This window comes from Kogia breviceps, chromosome 11, assembly GCF_026419965.1.
Source record: "Kogia breviceps isolate mKogBre1 chromosome 11, mKogBre1 haplotype 1, whole genome shotgun sequence".
Lineage (NCBI taxonomy): Eukaryota > Metazoa > Chordata > Mammalia > Artiodactyla > Physeteridae > Kogia > Kogia breviceps.
In genome coordinates, this window is record NC_081320.1 from 72,457,087 (window position 1) to 72,477,619 (window position 20,533).

General features: G+C 33.7%; 1 protein-coding gene across 6 annotated transcripts in view; it reads left to right on the forward strand.

Moving 5' to 3' along the window:
• The window catches only part of SOS1 (SOS Ras/Rac guanine nucleotide exchange factor 1), a 156,226-nt gene that overhangs the window by 115,648 nt on the left and 20,045 nt on the right, over window positions 1-20,533 (forward strand). For all 6 annotated transcript variants that reach the window (XM_067007727.1, XM_067007728.1, XM_059078807.2 and 3 more), the window contains 7 exons: window positions 7,525-7,606; window positions 8,359-8,481; window positions 9,000-9,103; window positions 10,247-10,469; window positions 11,602-11,721; window positions 15,860-16,022; window positions 16,786-16,903. In XM_067007727.1, coding sequence (XP_066863828.1) covers window positions 7,525-7,606; window positions 8,359-8,481; window positions 9,000-9,103; window positions 10,247-10,469; window positions 11,602-11,721; window positions 15,860-16,022; window positions 16,786-16,903 — 933 coding nt within the window. The remainder of the gene's footprint in view (window positions 1-7,524; window positions 7,607-8,358; window positions 8,482-8,999; window positions 9,104-10,246; window positions 10,470-11,601; window positions 11,722-15,859; window positions 16,023-16,785; window positions 16,904-20,533) is intronic.

Here is a 20,533-nt window from a genome sequence, read left to right on the forward strand (position 1 = left end):
TTTATTACAAAGACATATAAAATCAAACACAACTCTTACAAGTGCTATTCTTAAATAGTTGAATGTGTAAGTTAACTTCCATCCCCAAACTTTTTGCTTAAGTATATTTCTGTCTCTAGGATATGTGTGTTTCTGGGGAAATTTCTCCAGTTTTTAAAGTCCTTCAAATGGGTTCTCCGTTTTCTCTGGAAACTATTCTGGCACCAGTTGAATTTGGTAGTTCTTTTGCTAGTCTTTTCCATAGTGAAATAATAGTGTTTTCCATAGGCTAATTTTAAAAGCAGTTTGGGCTCTTTAAGCATATACCATTTGGTAGTAGCAGGCAGTAACTGAAACATGTTGAATATAATGAAAGAAGACTCTGGGATTCCAATTTTACTATTGATTTTTCACCTAGAAACTTCTGTAGTCAGTGTATTCATTTTACTGACCAAAAATAAAAAATAAAGTACAGAGAATTTAAATAAGCTGCCGAGGATTCTACATGAAAAATAGATTATTCCGTCATCTTTTTTTACATATGAAACTTATTTTGAGAGGCACAATTTTCAGTAATTAATATGACCTATCTATTTAGTTGATGACCATCAGCTTCTTTAAGATCTAGAATACAGCTTAAAAAATGTTTTTATTCATTACCTGAAATATGTAGTTGTAAAAAAGTTATTTCTTTGCTAACTTCTGAAGGAATTTTTAAGGTTATAAAGGTTCAGGTTATTCTTCTTGCCACATTATTCTGATTTTTGTGTCTTGGAAGAACTTTTTATCATAAGCATTCTAAACTATTCATCGTTTTATTTTAAGTACCTTTGTTTTGGGTTCTTAGACTATTTAGAGTAGAATTAATCCTTAGATTCTTATCTGTGTGAGGCAGAAGTTCTTTCTTTTTTTCCTTTCTGTAGAGCAATACAAGTGGCAGGTGCTAAAGAAGACTTACTAGTGTTTACTATCACAAGTCAGTGGTATTGATTTGGAAAATATTTTCAAATTTCAGAATTTTTAATATAATTGTTTCTTTAAAACTCCTATTGTTAATGATAAAAATTTTCTTTACTGCTTGCTTTATTTCACAGAACTGACTTATGATTATTAATAAGCAGTTATAGAACTGCAATTAAATTTTTTTTTTTCGCGGGACTGTGCCTTTTATTTATTTATTAAATGAGGACACTTAAAAACAAGCAAAACTAGAACACGCATAGCTTGATAGTTTTTCTTCAGTCTTGGCAGTCTTTTCTCCTTAACGTACACAATGCTAGCCATGTCTGTAGACACAGTACTTTTGCTATGGTGTTTTATTACTTTTGATAGTTGCTCTCATTTACATTAATTTTTAGCTTTTGAATAGAATAACTTAAATGGTTTTATTTCTAGTTAATATAAAACACTTAATTTATAGAACTTTGCAAAGTTAGGTGTATTCAAATTTAAATTGACAAGATTTTTTACTTTTTTAAAATGTTAAAGTTTTTTAAAAAATTCCTTTCATTAATTTCTTGAGGAATAAAAAGCCCCACACTATTGGGTTCACAAGTGTTGTAGCTAAGTTTCTTGACATTTTTCTTTTCTATCTTATTTTGAAGCTTAATTGAATATTTTAATTTATGTCATAAATATATTGCTAGTGTAACTAAAACCCATAAGCATCTTTCATGAATTGTGATTTACCGTACACACGGTACGGTTAATAATAAGTATTAATTATTAGCTTATTTGACTTCTGTAAGGTCTGTGACATGTATTACTGGCAATATAGAATGTGTTTTTAATAGACCATGTATGAACTTGTAAAACATGAAAGCAGCTATTTTTTAAGGTCTTTTCCAGCTCAGATGGACTCTTAGTCCTCACTACAATGATAATAGATCAGCTATTTGTTTAAAGAACTGTTGGTCTGCTCTATTTAATTTTGGTTCAGTTGGTTGATAGGTATTTTTTCAGAGAACATACAGTACAAGTTGTGGCTTACACTGAAATAAAAACTAAAATTTAACTTGCATATTTTTATTACATTGTATAGAGTTGTAATAAAAGACATTGGCTGTAATAAATGAGAAAAATCCAATAACTAATGAGCACTACTTTCAGACATTGTCATGAAAAACAGAAAACTTGTTTAACCTTACTTAATTCAGACTTCATTGTGGCTTCAACCAGCTTGATCACTCAGGTGTTTTAACAGTAATTTATGAAACAGAGCTATAGACCTTAGATGATCAATCCTTCACTTTATAGACCAAAATCGAAGGCCCCTGAAGTTTGTGATTTGCCAGAAATCATATCAGTTAATTGCAGAAAGAGGATTAGAAATTAGGTTTCTTGACTCTTGAAAGAGTATACTTTCTACCATGTTACAGTGACTCATGAATTCTTTCATTTTTAGAATATAATTTTTATTATGTATATTGAATAGTAAAAATAGAGAATTACTTGCTTGGTTTGAATTGCCAGTAATATAAACAACTTGTTCACTTCTGGGCAAACACAGGTCTACTACGAAGATATAGTCAGAGTACAGTTTTTTTTCTTATTGAAATAGGTAATAAATTCTGACTATAGATAACTTCTATTTTAATGCATAGATTTTCATTTATATTTAGATGTTGGTCATTATAATTTTAGTTTTTAACAAAATCAAGTCAGTTTATTGGTGGTGTTTGCTCTAAGGTGCTTAACTGTTGCTCAGAAGAATTGCCACAGGGTTTTATGTGGGATCTAATTTATAGTGCCTCAGGTCCAGTGTTTCTGGACATACAATAAATCGTTAACTACGTCAGAACTTCAGAATTCATCTGAAATGTTGTGGGGGGAAATTGTCTAGTTAGGTGGATCATTCTGCATCTGGTAAGGATGTGAAGAGACTTTTACCTACAGTAAGAAAGCACAAAGCAATATACATAAAAAGCAGAAGATGAAAGTAGGAATTTCACTTCTGTTACAGAGTTATAGGAAATAATTTAGTATAAATTAATTATTGAGACTTTAAAACTACATGGGTGAAGAAATATGGTATGTCTGGTTTTGATAGTCTCTCTTCGAGAAATGAGATGACTGCAGTAGGGGTCTTTCAGAACTGACATTATATGGAAATAAAAGCTTTTCATACTGAAGTGTGGGGAAAAGGTGTTTCCCATGCATGGTGAATTTCTCTTTTAAAGAAAATGGTATTGAAAAAATTTAAGCCAGTTGATATTTTTCTTTAAAGTACTTACTGTTATTTTATGCCCTCATATAGAAAATTTGCAAAAAACTGCATTAGATCTCTTTGGAGTTTGTGTCCTATATAAGCTCAGTTCGGGTGTTTTAACTTTTAAAAAAATCTTTTGAACAATTTTTGATCTATAGGGCAGTGCTGTTCTATTTTTAAACTCTGTTTTTTTTTTTAAGTGTTTGTGCGTCAGCATAGCGTCTGTTTCCTTTTTTAAGGAATTCAAGAGTGATTGTTTATAAATCCTTGTTGAGGAGCTTATTGTTTCTTGTAGCATTTTAAATGGCTGTATTAAAGGGAGAATTATCACATGAACAGACATCCTGATTAACGGTGTTTCACTATGGTGGTTGGGGGAGGGGTGTTTACATAAATAACTCTCTATGTAACAGATATTTCATAAATTTATTGACCTTGCTAATAAAAATGTGTTAAAAAAGGATTAAATTTATCACCTCAAATCTAGTATGCTGTATGTATTCTGAACATTAATGTGAATATACTCTGATTTCCTAAGATTTTGAAGAATTGTACAATAAAATATTATCAAAGAAAATAGCTTTAGAATGAGGGAGACAGGCAGCTAGAAGGCCAGCAGAAAATGGAAAACACGGCTCATATTTGAAATAGCCTGGGCCGAGACCAGGGACTTGATGGTAGAGTTGGCAGGTACTTGTACACACAGAGAGGTTGGGTAGACGGAGGCAGAGCAGCTAGTGAACATGGTGGACATCTTAGTACAGGGCTTTGAGAGTAGAAAAGAGTGTTACCTAAAATGATGAAGAAGAAAAACCACAGAGGATGTTTTTGCCATTGCTCATATTGAAATCCATTAGGGGTTGTGTTTGAGAAAGAGGTTTGTGGAATTACATCCACTAGCGATAAACAGAAAGAGGAGAATATTGAAATAGTTGATTTTCATTTTCTCCACAAATATTTGTGCTTATGTTTTAAAACCAAATCAGCCTGGCTTTTATATTTTTAATGCATTTACCTTCCATCTGTCTCTGAAACATCACTTTATAATACAGGTGGATAACAGAGGCAGTGTAAAACTTAGCTATTATCATTGTCTGATAAATATAAGTAGGTACTTTGTTTTCCTACAGAATCATATAACCTGTCCTTATTGATGGGTACTTTAAAAATATCTAATTACCTTAGTCCTTTGTATCATCAATAAGATAAAGGTTTCCAGTGGTTAGTGTGACATTATATGTGTCACTATCACTGAAATGGGGAAATCAATAGAAATAAAAACAGCTCCTGGAATATGGAATTTTGTGCAAAATTTCAAATATAGATGTTAGGTCCTCTCTTAATATAAGTTTTTCATTCATTAGCAATTTCCCACTGCTTTAGAAATAGAGCCTAAATTAACACAAGCCTGGGAATATATGCAGCCTTTAAGATGTTTTTTGAAAGTACTTAAACTCTTGCCAGTTTTTCTTGGTTTATTTTTAGCTTCTGCTGGTTTTTTCTGTTGGCAAAACTGCTCTAATTTCTAATCAAGCTAAAAACAACTTAAACTTGAGTCACTTTAGAAGTTAATACAACAGTGATGATTGTGGGAGTGTTTATTTCACCGCCAGCTTCAGAAACTCCTCTTCTGAATAGTGTACAGGAAGGTACAGCTGCTACTTCCTAAAATCTGGAAGAAGGCTTAACAAGAATTACAGAATCACAATTAGACTGCTAATTTCTCAATGACTTTAGTGCCTTTAACCAAGATTAGCAGTTTACAGCTTCAGTCTGAATTAATCATTTATGTAAATTTCTACAGTGATTATGTAACTCATGGATTCATTCTTTATATTTAGCTCTCAGAGCTTTGGAAACCTTAACAGATCCTTTAATCCAGGGAGTTTAGGTGATATGGCAGAAAAAAGCAGTAAATCAGAAATCACACGATCTAGGTTCTGGTTCCACCTCTTTCACTCTATTGTGTGACTTTAGATAACTCTTAGTTACTTCTGACATATGTAGAAAGGGAAAAACAGCAGCCGCCCTGCTCACTTCACAGAAATCACATGGAATGAATTATGTGAATGCTCTTTGAATTCATTACGTAACAGACATCAGGAATTGATGTGATCCCTTTTGACTGATGTGGCACTGAGGCACATCATGACTTTCCCAGCACTGTCATCAGTTAGTAAAGCACTGAAATGGCCAGAAGTTTTGGTATAAGATGAAGAGGTTGTTTTAAAATAGTTTGCCTTTAAAAATAGCCAGTTTTCTTAAAACATACTTTAATTCACTTAGAACTTGCTTTTATTGTTTTTCAACTTAAAAGTATCTTTGATATCCCACAACTTCTTAGCCTGACTTAGGTGGCATTTGAGAAGAAATGGATCTGGATATTGATTTTAGACTTTTAGACTAAAATAAACTTTTCTTTTAAAAAAGGGAGAGGTTACCCTTAATTTTGGAACACAGCTCAGGGATATTTGGAGCACTCTGTACTAAGGATCGGGCCTCTCCAACAGTGACAGCTCAGCATCTCTACAGTGGCCACTGCTTTTGCTTCCTAAGTACATGATATTTTGAGTAGCCTCACCTTTACATATAGATTTGCAGAACAGGAAGAAGATTCTTGAAAGGGAGGATTGTGATGAAACCGATATAAATCTCTGTTTTAAAATCTTGTACAGCCTTCTGTTTTAAAATCTTTTCTTCTGGTTGAGACATTAGTCTTTAACGTTTGAGGAACTCTGTAACTGAAGACAAACAATAAAATACCAACAAAGAGGAAATTACTAAAGGATTGTATCTATTTAAATCACTTTTATCAGTAACCCACACTAGCATCAGAAGGTATGAAGCTAAAGGAGAAGAGGGCCATTTAAAACCAATATATTTTTATTATGTAAATTTTTCTTTAACTTAAAAAATTGTTATAATCTTAAATTCAAGGTTGTCTGATATTTAAATCAATTCATTATCTTGACCACATATACCAATAGATTGGAAATAGATTTCTATTTTATGATAAATCCATGAATTTGATTTTGGCGGGGGGGGGAGTTAATATAGTTATTTTAAGGCTCAATTTAGGGTGATTCTTAATCAGACAGAATTAGACTAAATAGAGATTTTCCATGCAAATGAATCTGATTCTTGCTAAATCCTATGCTAATAACAGACATTGTATTTCTTAACAAAGAATCCATAGTGTGTAGCCTAACAAAAATAAAGGTAGTTGCTACTCTCAATAAATGTATCATTAAATTAGAGCTTACCATTCCATAGTGATGTGAAGCAGGAAAAGGATACTCCCAATAAAAAAACTCAAGTTAATGAATTCTCCCCTCCTCCTTTTTAAAGACTCTTACAACTAAATGTGGACTTTGATGAAATTTGGGTTACAGTGAGTGGTGAGTGTTTTTTTTATTCCCCATTATGAGAAGATGTCTCCCACCACCCCCAACTCCCTTTATGCAGATGATAGCCCAGGTCTCTTGTGCTGATGACAGCAGCCTTTCTCCACAACTCTGGGAGAATACTGTCAAGGAGAGACCCTATCTAGTAGGCAGGCCTGGAGAGGTGATCACACTCAAGTCAGCTTCCTGCTTTACTTCATGAAGTATGAATGAAAAGCATATCCTTTCATGGAAGGGGTTGAAGACTCCCGCTCTTACGATTGAACTCTCATTGCGTCTACTTGCAATGAAAGTAATTAAAAGTTGTGAATAGAGCCAAATCAACATATGCTTATACATTTAATAGTTTTAATAACTTACAGGTATTTATAAGCATCTTTTAGCAGTTTTAATTAAGACTTTTAGCACATAAAACAATTTAGAAACTATTTAACTTAATCTACAAGATTATAAGATCCAATTTCCAGTTGTATGCTCTATTAACATGATTTAAAGAAATCCAGATAACTAATCCAGATAAACTAGTCTGAAGAGCAGGAAAAGTAGTGGGTTATTGCTGTGGCCTTTCTGTTTACAAGGGAGATAAACCAACTGGTGATGTTCTGAGATCCATGTAGCACGTGGAAGCTTGCTTTTATACTCTGCCTTTCTTCCCTTTGTATTCCTGTGGCCAGTAATGAGTTTAATATCAGCTAGTCAGAGTGTGCAGAGGTCAAGAAATAAGTTGATGTAAAATTTTAGTATCAATGATTTTGCCACTAATTTAGGAAGAAACTAAAGTTAGCAGTTGATTTCAAACTCCAAAGCATCTGTGTGGTCAAAACATTTGGGGACTTTAAAAATTGACTATTTAATCTCTTGAAAATGTAAATAATAGTTTTAATCATTCTGAATAAAAGATTTTAATAAGATATTTTTCCTTTTTCTTCATAGATCCCAATTTTGTTCGGACATTTCTTACAACATATAGATCCTTTTGTAAACCTCAAGAACTACTGAGTCTTATAATAGAAAGGTCTGTCAATTTAAAATGTTTAAATTCTTTGTTCTTTTTTTTAATGAGATTGAGCTAAGATATGGAAATATATTGAATGAGCTTTAAGTTGTCGTTCATGAATACTTTAAGAAGAAAATCTCTTGGATGACCATTTATTTTATAATAATATGTTAGCTTTGATTATTTAAATACAAAAATAGGCAGACTTTTTTACATGGAAACTCAGTATGTGAAATTTCAAATTTACAGAATTAATCAAGTTAAAGACTATAAAAATGTAGAATTTAGGCTCTGGAAATTCAAATTTTAATGATTTAAATGTTCTAAACAGAATTTTTCAAATATACCACATGTTGAGAAAAATAGAGTGAACAAGTACTGTAATCAAGAAGTGTTTCATGTACCCAAAGAGCAGTCAGCTTTTCAGAACTTACCCTTAAAAAGTTTTATGTTGGCTGATTTAGAGTAATTACACAAGCCAAAAACGAATATCATTCTCTTAACTTTATAATCACACTTATTTTTAGACTTTGCATGTATTCTTTATTATTTTCTAGTTTTATTTATATTGGCAATTATTAATTTCTTAAAAATTTAAATCATTAGTCTTTACATTATAGAATCCTCACTTGTTTTCACTGATGTGTATATTCTTAGTATTTTTTACAGTGCTGTCTTGATTGTGCTGACTAGTGAAAAGATTTGTAGTTTTCTGTTTGCATAATTTGATATCATTGATCTTTTCATTAGTTTGTTCTGTTTTATGTTAGGTTTGAAATTCCAGAGCCTGAGCCAACAGAAGCTGATCGCATAGCTATAGAGAATGGAGATCAGCCCTTGAGTGCAGAACTAAAAAGGTTTAGAAAAGAATATATACAGCCTGTACAACTGCGGTAAGCATTAAATAAATAACTGAAGTAAGTAAGCTTTTGTTGAATTTTTGTTTCAGAGTTAAATAAGGATGTTTCCCAAGCAAGGAGGAAGTAACATGTAAAATGAGTGAAGTAAAGAGGAATTATCAGAAATTACTGTATAAGTCTTAATTAACATAGAATTTTGAAAGTGGTAAGCCACCTATATAAGATTGAAGTTGACCCTTGAACAACGTGGGGGTTAAGGACACTGACCCTTGGCACAGTAGAAAATCCAGTCAACTCTCTGAATCCGTGGTTCTGCATCCACAGATTGAACCACCTGCCTAGGGTGTAGTATTGTGGTATAGATTTAGTGGGGAAAAAAAAAAAAAATCCAAGTATAAGTGGAGCCATACACTTCAAACCCTGTTATTCAAGGGTCAGCTGTATTTAATTTGGTAAGAGTTACTCTGTTTTCATTTATACCACTCATTGTGATCAATGTTTATGTCCGAGTTCCCATGTAATTCATTTCTTCTTCTGTGTTAATGCCATAGAGTATTAAATGTATGTCGGCACTGGGTAGAGCACCACTTCTACGATTTTGAAAGAGATGCAGATCTTTTGCAGCGAATGGAGGAATTTATTGGAACAGTAAGAGGTATTTTTTTTTAAGTGCCTTAGTTTTATGTGTAATAAAAGTACCAATATGGTGACTATCAACTGACATCACTACTGCTCAGTGTAGTTAAGAGGTATTTGTAATAATGCCAGCATAACCAACTGGAAAAGTTAAATTTTTTTGCCATTTTTGACCTACAGATTGTTTAATAATCATCCTGTTGATCCAATGAATTTTCATTTAGTAAATTAACTTACTGATATTTTGGAAGTGGAGAGAAAAAGTCTCAATTTATGCTGTCTTAAACACATCTGAAAATATGTGTACCAAAGGACAATTAGGAACTGTTGTGCCATTATAACGGCACGATGGAGGTTGACTAAGACACAGTTAGGTGAACAGTGCATAACATATCAGAGAGGCAGCAAAGCATACTGAACTGAGAGCCAAGAAACAAGAGTTCTCTTCCAAACACTGCCACTCATTAGATAAATGACTCTGGCAAAATCATTTTGATTCTTTAGACTTTAGTTTCCTTTTCAGTAATATGAGGAGCTAGGCTTGATGATCTCCAGTTCCCCTTCTAGTTTTAAAGATACTTTGATTGTATAGGTCTAAGGATGTCCTGGACAAACTTGTTTCTATTTCCATCATACATTTTAAATGAGAATCGAAAAATAAAGAGTTAAATAATAGTACTTTCATGCATAGTACAGAACGAAGCCACATCAAAAGCTCACACAAAATGAAGGAGTCCTCTGCACTGTTTGGTTTATAAAATGCAAAGTTTGTTATATTAACAGCTAATGTTGTATGATCTATCATTATAAATCTTATTTGTGCAAGATATATCTTTTTTGGAGAGGATTATAAAATAATATTTTGAACTGAAGTTTAGAACAATAGAGGTGAAAAGTTTCTACAAATAAATTACTTTCTCTTATTTAAAAAGGACGTGAAAGAATATATACCAAAATATTAACAGTGGTTATCCACTTGAAGAAAGCTGAGATTGGGATAGGGAATAGGGAAACGGTAAAAGGGAACTTCATTTTTAAATTTTGATCATTTGAACTTTTTATAGCAAAGATATATTCAGGTATCGCACAATTTTAAATTTTTTAAAAAATAAAATATTGAGTAAAATGTTTAAATGTTATTTTTAATGTAATGTTATTTCAGGTAAAGCAATGAAAAAGTGGGTTGAATCCATCACTAAAATAATCCAAAGGAAAAAAATTGCAAGAGACAATGGACCAGGTCATAATATTACATTTCAGAGTTCACCTCCCACAGTTGAGTGGCATATAAGCAGACCTGGGCACATAGAGACTTTTGACCTGCTCACCTTACACCCAATAGAAATTGCTCGACAACTCACTTTACTTGAATCAGATCTATATCGGTATGTAATTTGATGTTCAAGCTGAAAAATCCTTTCAAATGAGTTAACTTTTAAAATAAAATGCTGATTTCTGCCATGTAGGATTGTTATAAGACATAAATGAGATATAGTACATGAAGTATCTTGTAATAAGGCCTGATTTATGGAAGGCTCCTCTTTCACTCCCTCATCCTCTTTGCTCTATCTGGATTTACATCTTCTCTCTTTCTGCAGACACACCTAGTTGGTAAAGCTAAGTTCAGATCCTGGCTTTACCAATTGTTGGCTTGGTATCCTTGGGCAACTTTAACCTTCTGGTGTAACTTTTATCCCTCTGCTGCTTAGTTTCCTCAAGAGTAAAATGGGGCTAATGATGGTACCTACTCCTGGAGCTGTTGTGCAAGGTTTAAAATAGTCCATATATTTACAGCACACAGCACATTGCCCAGCACAGAGTAAGGGCTCAATGAGTTAGCTACTGCCATTGTCATTGAGAACTTAAGTCATTGCCATTTAGCCTTTTATAGTTTCCTATGTTGATACAACTACTATTTCAAAAAAATGTCTGTTTCTAGTTTTAAATTTGGACTGTTTAGATTTCAAACTATTTAATTTTGTAAAAACTAAATGAAAAAAGGAACTAAATTTATAGATCTCCCACCAAAAATCATTGCTGTTCCCAAAATCAGTGCTGTTCCCAAAATCAGTGTTAGAATGTATTTTATTTCTTTCTCAGTACCCTTCCCAGGAGGGTTTTTTCCCCCTCCTAAAGGAGGGGGGGAAAAAAAGATTTATGAATGCAGCGATTACTATACCCTCATTGGACTGATTATTATAACATTATCATTTATTTAAAAGAATTATCCCAAACTACTTTCTCACCCTAATTTGTTAGATAATATTTATAAGTGCTGGGAAAGATACTATGAAGAAATCCCAACCTTGCCCAAAGCAAAATGCTACTATTAAAGCAGTAAAAAAAAAAAAAAAGTACACAGGTACATGCATACAAAGTTTTTTTAAATCTATAGAAAAAGATGCAAAATTATAATGTTTTTGTTCTTGTTTTCATAAACCTTTTATCTCATTTACTTAATAAAACAGTATACTAGAGGGAAAAGTATCACATAGAATTATGTCTTGTTGATTTTAGAGCTGTACAGCCATCAGAATTAGTTGGAAGTGTGTGGACAAAGGAAGACAAAGAAATTAATTCTCCTAATCTTCTGAAAATGATCCGGCATACCACTAATCTCACTCTGTGGTTTGAGAAGTAAGTATTACTGATCTTCTTACATTTCATAGCAGTTATGTTATAAATTTCACTGCAATTCTATTTGTCTCATGTCTTTTTTGTTGTTGTTGTTCCTCTGTTCCTCCTTTTTTTTTGCACTGAGTGAATAATTTTCTAATGCAGCATTTTAAGTTACTTTATTAATAATTGTTTTTAGGTTTGCCACATACATCATAACAGAATTAGCTTCACATTTATACCAGAATTCTAGTGATATGTAGAAATGTTACTCCTCTATGGCTGTATTCACTCCCTCCCTTTTGTGGTATTGTAATATATATTACATATAATTAATGATGTAGATCTAACAATACATTGTTATAATTATTGCTTTACTACTATTTGCCATTATTTTCTTAGCCTGTTACAGCTTTGCTCTCACCCACTCTCTGTGTAGTTATTGGCAATGTATTTCACATACATTACATTTCTCTATGTTATAGGCCCAACAATATATTACATACACATTATTTTATACAGTTGCTTTTTAAATCAGTTAAGAAAAGCAATAAGGAAAAAAATAGGCATTTATAGTGTTTTTTATAATCATATAATTACCTTTACCAGTGCTCTTTGTGTGGATTCATATTACCATCTGGGGTCACTTGCTTTCAGCCTGAGGAACTTGCGTTACTATTTCTTGTATGGTGGGTCTGCTAGCAACAAATTCTCTTAGTTTTTGTTTATATGGGAAGGTCTTTATTTTGCCTTCATTTTTTAAACAATACCTCGGTCTTCAAGTTTAACTATTTTTTTCTTCTGCCAGTTCAAATTGACTACTGAGTCCCTCTAGTAAAATTATTTTAACTATTGTACTTTTCAAATCCAGAGTTTCCATTTGGTTTCTTTTATAATTTCTGTGTCTTTTAGGATACTCCCTATTGGTGCACATTGTAATCATACCCCCCTTTACTTTTTAAATCATACTTTCCTTTAGTTCTGTGAACAAATTCAGAATGGCTACTTTGAAATATTTTTTTGTTAAATCTGACATATCAGGTCTGTCTTGCAGGCAGTTTACTGTTGCCTGTGTTCTCCCCCTGTCAAGCCTGACATTTTAGAGGTCAGAGGGGTAGGGAGCCCTGTGTTCTTGGCTGTCTGAGCTAACTGCCCCCCACCCTACCCAACCCCGTAAGGTTCTCTGAGGAATGAGGGTAGAGGAAGTCTTGGTTCAGATACCACAAACTCTTGCCTCTCTTACTGAATTGTTGTACATTTTCCTGAATAGATGTTTATCTGTATTTTTAAAAAATTTATCTATCTATCTATCTATCTATTTATTTATTTATGGCTGCATTGGGTCTTCGTTGCTGTGTGCAGACTTTCTCTAGCTGCAGCGAATGGGGGCTACTCGTCATTGCGGTGGCTTCTCTTGCTGTGGAACATAGGCTCTAGGCACGCAAGCTTCATTAGTTGTGGCACGTGGGCTCAGTAGTTGTGGCTCACGGGCTCTAGAGCACAGGCTCAGTAGTTGTGGCGCACGGGCTTAGTTGCTCTGCAGCACGTGGGATCTTCCCGGACCAGGGATTGAACCCGTGTCCCCTTCATTGGCAGGCAGATTCTTAACCGCTGCACCACCAGAGAAGTCCCAATAGATGTTTCTTTATTTGCCATTTGCTCTTAGGGCCATTTCCAGAGACTGCTAGAACTTTATATATATAATTTTATATATATAATTTTCACCAGTTTCCCTGAGGAGTAAGTAAACAGAACTTCTTACACTGTCATGTCAAAAGTCCAGAATCTCAATACAATTTTATAATTGGAGCCAGATATTAGAGTTTTATGTATTGGCCGTATTTTTTATGATCTTGACCCATATTTTATAAGGGTGATATGAAGTTTCCACAGATCATATTGGCATTACCAGAACACAAGACCAGTGACATAAAGGAATGACTGGAATGTGAGCTAGAGTGTGGATAAAGACCAGAAAGCAATTCCTAACAAGAAATAAGTCATCTGAAAGTTAGGACTTCCTTCTATTTATGTTATTACTTCTTAGCCTCTAAAAAGTAAAACTTTGGAATTTGCCCACTAACTGTTGCTTCCTGATTTCTTCTTTATCAAGTCAAATAACTACACTTCAGTTGCAGAAGCGCTTTTCCATCATAATAATTAAAAGTTACATCTATAAAGAGGAAACATAACTCATAAGACATAGAGACCATTTTCATTTCTGTCCTATTTTTTAGTAGATTACTGAGAAGGCGGCCATTTCCTGATCTTTTTCCTTTCTCTTTTTGCTTTTTTAAATTATGGTAAGATTTTTTTCAGTGTACAAACACAGTATTATTATCTATAGGCATAATGTGCAGCAGATCTCTAGAATTTATTTATCTTGTGTAAATAAGTGTTAATCAACATGAAAATTTATACATGTTGATTAGCAACTCCCCATTTCCCCCTCCCCCAGCCCCTGGCAACCATCATTTTGTTCTTTGCTTCTATGAGTCTGACTATTTTAGATACCTCATATATGTAGAATCATGCAGTATTTGTCCTTCTATGACTGGCTTACTTCACTCAGCATAATGTCCTCAGTGTTCATCCATGTTGTCACATACTGCAAGATTTCCTTCTTTTTTGACTGAATAATATTCCATGGTACATATATTTCTCATTTTCTTTATCCTTTTATTTGTAGATGGACATTTAGGTTGTTTCCACATTTGGCTGTTGTGAATAGTGCTGCAATGAACATGGGAGTGCTGATATCTCTTTGAGATTACAGTACTTTTGGATAAATACCTAGAAGTGGGATTGCTGATCATATGATAGTTCTATTTTTAATTTTTTTTGAGGAGCCTGCATACAGTTTTCCATGGTGGCTACATCATTTTGCATTCTCACCATCAACATTGTACAAGGGTTCCAGTTTCTGCCTTTTCAGTGAAGAGGTTCTTGTTCATTTGCCACAGTGGTTTTTAGCCATAGATGTGCATTAGAATTGAAGTCACTTCCGGATAAATCATCCCAGACTTACCTGGTTTTTATAAAAGCTCCACAGGTGATCTCATTGTGTATACCTAGTTAATATCAACTGAGTTAAAAAAAGGTGTAAACATATTATACTTGTATCATACCTTTTAAAATGTCTAGATAACTAGTTAGCTGGTATATGATTTGTAGACATCTAACGCTTTAATGCTAATGCATAAACATGTTATGTTTAATTTGATAATAAGGCAAATTTATTTTGATAGTTTTGCAGTGTTTTTTTTTCAGTGTTAGATCAGCCTCACCAGAGAATAGTGTAATCCATAACTTTACATTTTTGTTAATGTTTAATATTGATTTATATTTATTTTTTCCATATGTGTATTTTATTTTTTCTTAGATTGAGTTGTTTACTATCACATTATTGAAAACCAAGTTTAAAATATTTTCTTTACTGATAAGTGATTAGTAAATAAAAATTTTTCTCAAATATTAGAAATAGAGAATAAATGCTCACTGAGGAATTCTTTTTTGAGCATAGCTTCCTTTTAGCTGTTTACTTGGATATATATGTACTTTCCAAGGATTCTTGGTATTTAAATGTAAAGAGCTTTTGTTTTCATTGGCTTTATTATTTCTAAGTAATTAAAAATTTTTTATTCTGCATGGTGGTAAAATACTTTCATTCACTCTTTAATATTATAGTGCTTATCTAAAGAGCTGTTCTTAGAAATGTAGGTAATTATTTCTGTGTGTCAAAGAAAGAAATTAAGCATTAATCACTAAAATCTTACAATTAGATGAAGAATAAGAGGCAGAGAATTCTTAAATTTGAGAATAAGTTTCCTTAGAACACACCCACATCCTAAAGACCATCATATATTCAACAAGATGATAGACTGATCAGAGAACTCCAATACTGCACCAAATATAATAAGAAGAATGACTGACCAGTTGACTGTATCAGTCTGGAAAACAGTGACAAAGCAGCATGCCTGACTGAAGGCATTGCCTCCTCTTCCATTCACCTACTATTTACCTGCCATTCTGAATACGTATTCTCTACTGTTACACTATAGCTGCCCTCCATTCCATTTTGTTTGCTAAATTCTTTAAATCATATCTTCATTGGGAAAACTCCAAATTTTTTAGTTCACTTTTTGTCTTTGATTCCCAGATGTATTGTAGAAACTGAAAACTTAGAAGAAAGAGTAGCTGTGGTGAGTCGAATAATTGAGATTCTGCAAGTCTTTCAAGAGTTGAACAACTTCAATGGTGTCCTTGAGGTTGTCAGTGCTATGAACTCATCACCTGTATACAGACTAGACCACACGTTTGAGGTAGGTTTGCTTATCTAAAGGTGTTTTTTTCCATTCCCTGTTCTAGGAATCAGGATGTTAACAATTATGACCTTTAATTTCTATATGCTTCATCTGTCTTTTCAGTAACAGCTGAAATGGTGGAATTACCTAAATTTTGTATTGAATTGGTTGCTCTTTGTAAATTAGTCAATCTCATTAAAATGCATTCACAGGGGCTTCCCTGGTGGCACAGTGGTTGAGAGTCTGCCTGCCGATGCAGGGGACACGGGTTCGTGCTCCAGTCCGGGAAGATCCCACATGCCGCGGGGTGGCTAGGCCTGTGAGCCATGGCCGCTGAGCCTGCGCGTCTGGAGCCTGTGCTCCGCAACGGGAGAGGCCGCAACAGGGAGAGGCCACAACAGTGATGGGCCCGCGTACCGCAAAAAAAAAAAAAAAAAAAAAAAAAAATGCATTCACAGGTCCTAGCCTAAGTTAGAAGAATAAAAAGATTTCAGGAAAAAAAAAAAGATTTCAGCACCTTATTTGTAATATAATGTACAACTAAATGCTCACATACTTGTTTGAGGAATGGCAAGATAAAATAGATTTCTCTCACACACACTTTTTCTTGAAGTTTGTACTAGGGTCTATGAAGATGGTCTCTTTGAAGCAGTATTATCATTCTTAGAATCAAACTGACACTGTTGTGTTTGGGCTTTACTCTAAGCCTGGCATTTTTTGGCAAAACCTGTGATTCCTTTTGTAAACTTAATTCCCTAAACATTATTTTTTTTTATTGTAGCAAATACCAAGTCGCCAAAAGAAAATTTTAGAAGAAGCTCATGAACTAAGTGAAGATCACTATAAGAAATATTTGGCAAAACTCAGGTCTATTAATCCACCATGTGTGCCTTTCTTTGGTGAGTATTTCTTCTTAAATTTTTATCGTGTTTCTGGATAAAACAACAGTTATTTCATTAAATGAGTAAACACATGTCTCATACACCAGCAGAAAATACTTAACAAATATTTAGCACTTGAATCCCCTTAGAATTCTTTTTTCTCTATGAGGACTTTTTAAAGATGAAGCCCAATATGTACATTCCACTTTTTATTTCCATATTGTGCAGCCATTCAATATTGTATAATGCTTACTTCTGTTTTAATATTCATATAAATCTTTTTTGTTGACTTTTAGTAAACCAAACACTCTACAGAAGAGGCATGGCCATATTTACCCATACTTGATAATCATGCTGCTTATCAACAGTCTCACATGGCTAAAAATCATAGTGCATGTGCCTTTGGGCCCACACCTTCTACACATCAAAATTTTACCTATTCTTTTTTCCTTCCCTTCTGCACCAGAGTAAGGTAGTGCCTTTTCTTTCTTTTAAGACTGAAACCTACCATCTGAATCTTCTCCCTTTCTGTAGGTTCCTCTCTCTTATTCCATCATTTATTTCCTGTATTTTATTTATTTAACGTCTTTATTGGAGTATAATTGCTTTACAGTGGTATGTTAGTTTCTGCTTTATAACAAAGTGAATCAGCTATACATACACATACATCCCCATATCCCCTCCCTTTTGAGTCTCCCTCCCCTCCCACTCTCCCTATCCCACCCCTCTAGGTGGTCACAGAGCACCGAGCTGATCTCCCTGTGCTATGTGGCTGCTTCCCACTAGCTATCTGGGTAGTATTTGGAAGTATATTTAAGTCCATGCCACCCTCTCACTTCATCCCAGCTTATTTCCTGTTATTTTATATCTTCAGTATCTCTTTCACACTGGTTTCTTTTCTCTGCTGGTATATATGCTCTGATGATTCTTCCTCTAAATACTTAAAAAAATTATGACCTCAATTACACATCTGGTGTTTAGTCTTTTTAGTATGTGGTGTATTTTCTTCTAGCCTTTTCCTCATCTCTATTTATATAGTTTCTATATAGCTTTAAGTTATACTGCATGTAACATTGTTATGTCCTGATATTTTTTCAATTGACATTTTTGTTCAGGCTTTATAACCAACCAGTTTTGTACATATACATATTGTATATAGTTGTAATTGTGTGACAGGTACACATTGTTTACTTTTTTCACTTACCATATCCTAGATATATTGTTGTGTTTTATTAGTCTCCATAATTACCATTTCTAATGGCTACATGATGTTCTTTAAAGTTGGTGTGACAGTTATTTAACTATTATCCTATAACCTGATGCATATGTTGTTTCCAGCTTTTTTGCTTTCCTAAATAATGTTATAATGAATATCTTCATATTTATACCATTTTTACGTATTTGAGAGTATTTTCTTGAGCTAGCTAGCCAGTCTAACCAGATAATTTGTATCTAGCTGGATATTTCTTGAGCTAGATATTTTACCAGTCTGCCTTTTAGTTGTTATTCTTTGAAATACAGTATTTTTAAAATTCTATAATCTGTCCATTTTTCCCATTATGATTTCTATTGTTTCTGACCATAGAAAGTTCTTCCAGTCTAGTAACTTAACATTCAGTCATATTTTCTCCTAACTTTATGATCTGACTTTTAAAATTATATTTAACTCTTCAATCAAATTGAGGTCTCTTTTAGATATCATATGAAATATTCAAATTTGTTTCTCCACCAAATTGTTTATTTGTTGACCCAGGTTTATTGAATAAGTCTTCTTCATCCCCATTTACATATGGTACCTCCTTCTTTAAAAAATATTGTTTCCCATTAACTTCTTTTTATTTTATTATATTTTAATTTTATTGGAGTACAGTTGATTTACAATGTTATATTAGTTTCAGGTGTACAGCAAAGTGATTCAGTTATACCTATACATATAGTCATTCTTTTTTAGATTCTTTTCTCATAAAGGTTATCACAGAATATTGAGTAGAGTTCCCTGTGCTCTACAGTAGGTCCTTGTTGGTTATCTGTCATATATAGTAGTGTGTGTGTATTCATCTCAAGCTCCTGATTTATCCCTCCCCCCAACAGTTCCCCTTTGGTAACCGTAAGTTTGTTTGCAATTTCTGTAAGTCTGTTTCTGTTTTGAAAATAAGTTCACTTGTATCTTTTTTTAAATTAGATTCCACATGTGAGTGATACCATATATTTGTCTTTCTCTGTCTAACTTCACTTAGTATGATAATCTCTAGGTTCATCCCATTAACTTCTTATGCTAGTGCCCCAGTCTTAATGATTGGCACTTTATAATCAGTGATTCTCAACCAGGGTGATTTTTGTCCCCCAAGGAACATTCAGCAATGTCTAGAGGCATTTTTTGTTGTTCGAGTTGGGGGTGCTAGAGGCCTCTAGTCAGTAGGGGACAGGAATATTGCTAACAGCTTGCAGTGCACAGGACAGCCAGCACAACAAAGAAATATCCAGTTTAAGAGGTCAGTAGTGCCAAGGGTAAGAAATCCTGCTTTAGGGACTTCCCTGGTGGTCTAGTGGTTAGCACTCAGTGCTCTCACTGCCGTGGGCCAGGGTTCGATCCCTGGTCGGGGGGCTAAGATCTCACAAGCCACATAGCTCGGCCGCAAAAAAAAAAAAAAGAAAGAAAGAAAGAAATCCTGCTTTATATTTATAATATTTTCATATATAATAAGATTGGTTTGTCGATGTTTCTTCAGTATTTTCTTTGCCAATTTTGTCTGTTTATTTTCCAAATGAACTGGGGAGGGAGAGTGATTCCCCAAAATACAGTTGGAATGATCAATTAATTTGGAAAGAACATTTATGATAATTAGCTTTTTCCTAGGTATTTTTGATCATGAATGGTATTCATTTTTTAATAGTCAATTTCCCTTAATTCCAAGAATTATTAATTTCCTGGGATTTTCTAGATTTTTTTTTTTTTTTTTTTTTGCGGTATGCGGGCCTCTCACTGTTGTGGCCTCTCCTGTCGCAGAGCACAGACTCCGGATGTGCAGGCTCAGCGGCCATGGCTCACGGGTCCAGCCGCTCTGTGGCATGTGGGATCTTCCCGGACTGGGGCATGAACCCGTGTCCTCTGCATCGACAGGCGGACTCTCAACCACTGCACCACCAGGGAAGCCCTAGATATTTAATCAAGTCTACCTATTACAGTAGTGTCTCTTCTTTTGATTTTATTTCTGTGTTAGGCCTTACAGCATTAGTCACAACTTCCCAAACAAAGGTTAAACAGTAATAAAAAGAAGTTCTGTTTTCATCTCTCTTTCAGCAGGGATAGGTATAATTTTGCTATTTACTTGATTCGATGCTGTTTATTATGTTAAGACAATTTCTTTTCATAGTTATCTTCTGTGTTTTTGTTGGCAGTATATATACATGTTTGCTGTCTTAGAGCAAAATGATTTTTCTTATTTAGCAAATTAAAATTATAGGTTTGCTAATACTGAACCTTTCTGTTAACCAACATTAAGCCTTTTATATTCATGGTGGATTAATCTTTTAAATATACAAATGAATTCTATTCATTATCATTTTATTCATATTTTTGCATCCATCTTTATAAATGAGATTGGTTTGTGGTTTTTCTTCTTGTCCTATATTTATCAGCTTTTGTTA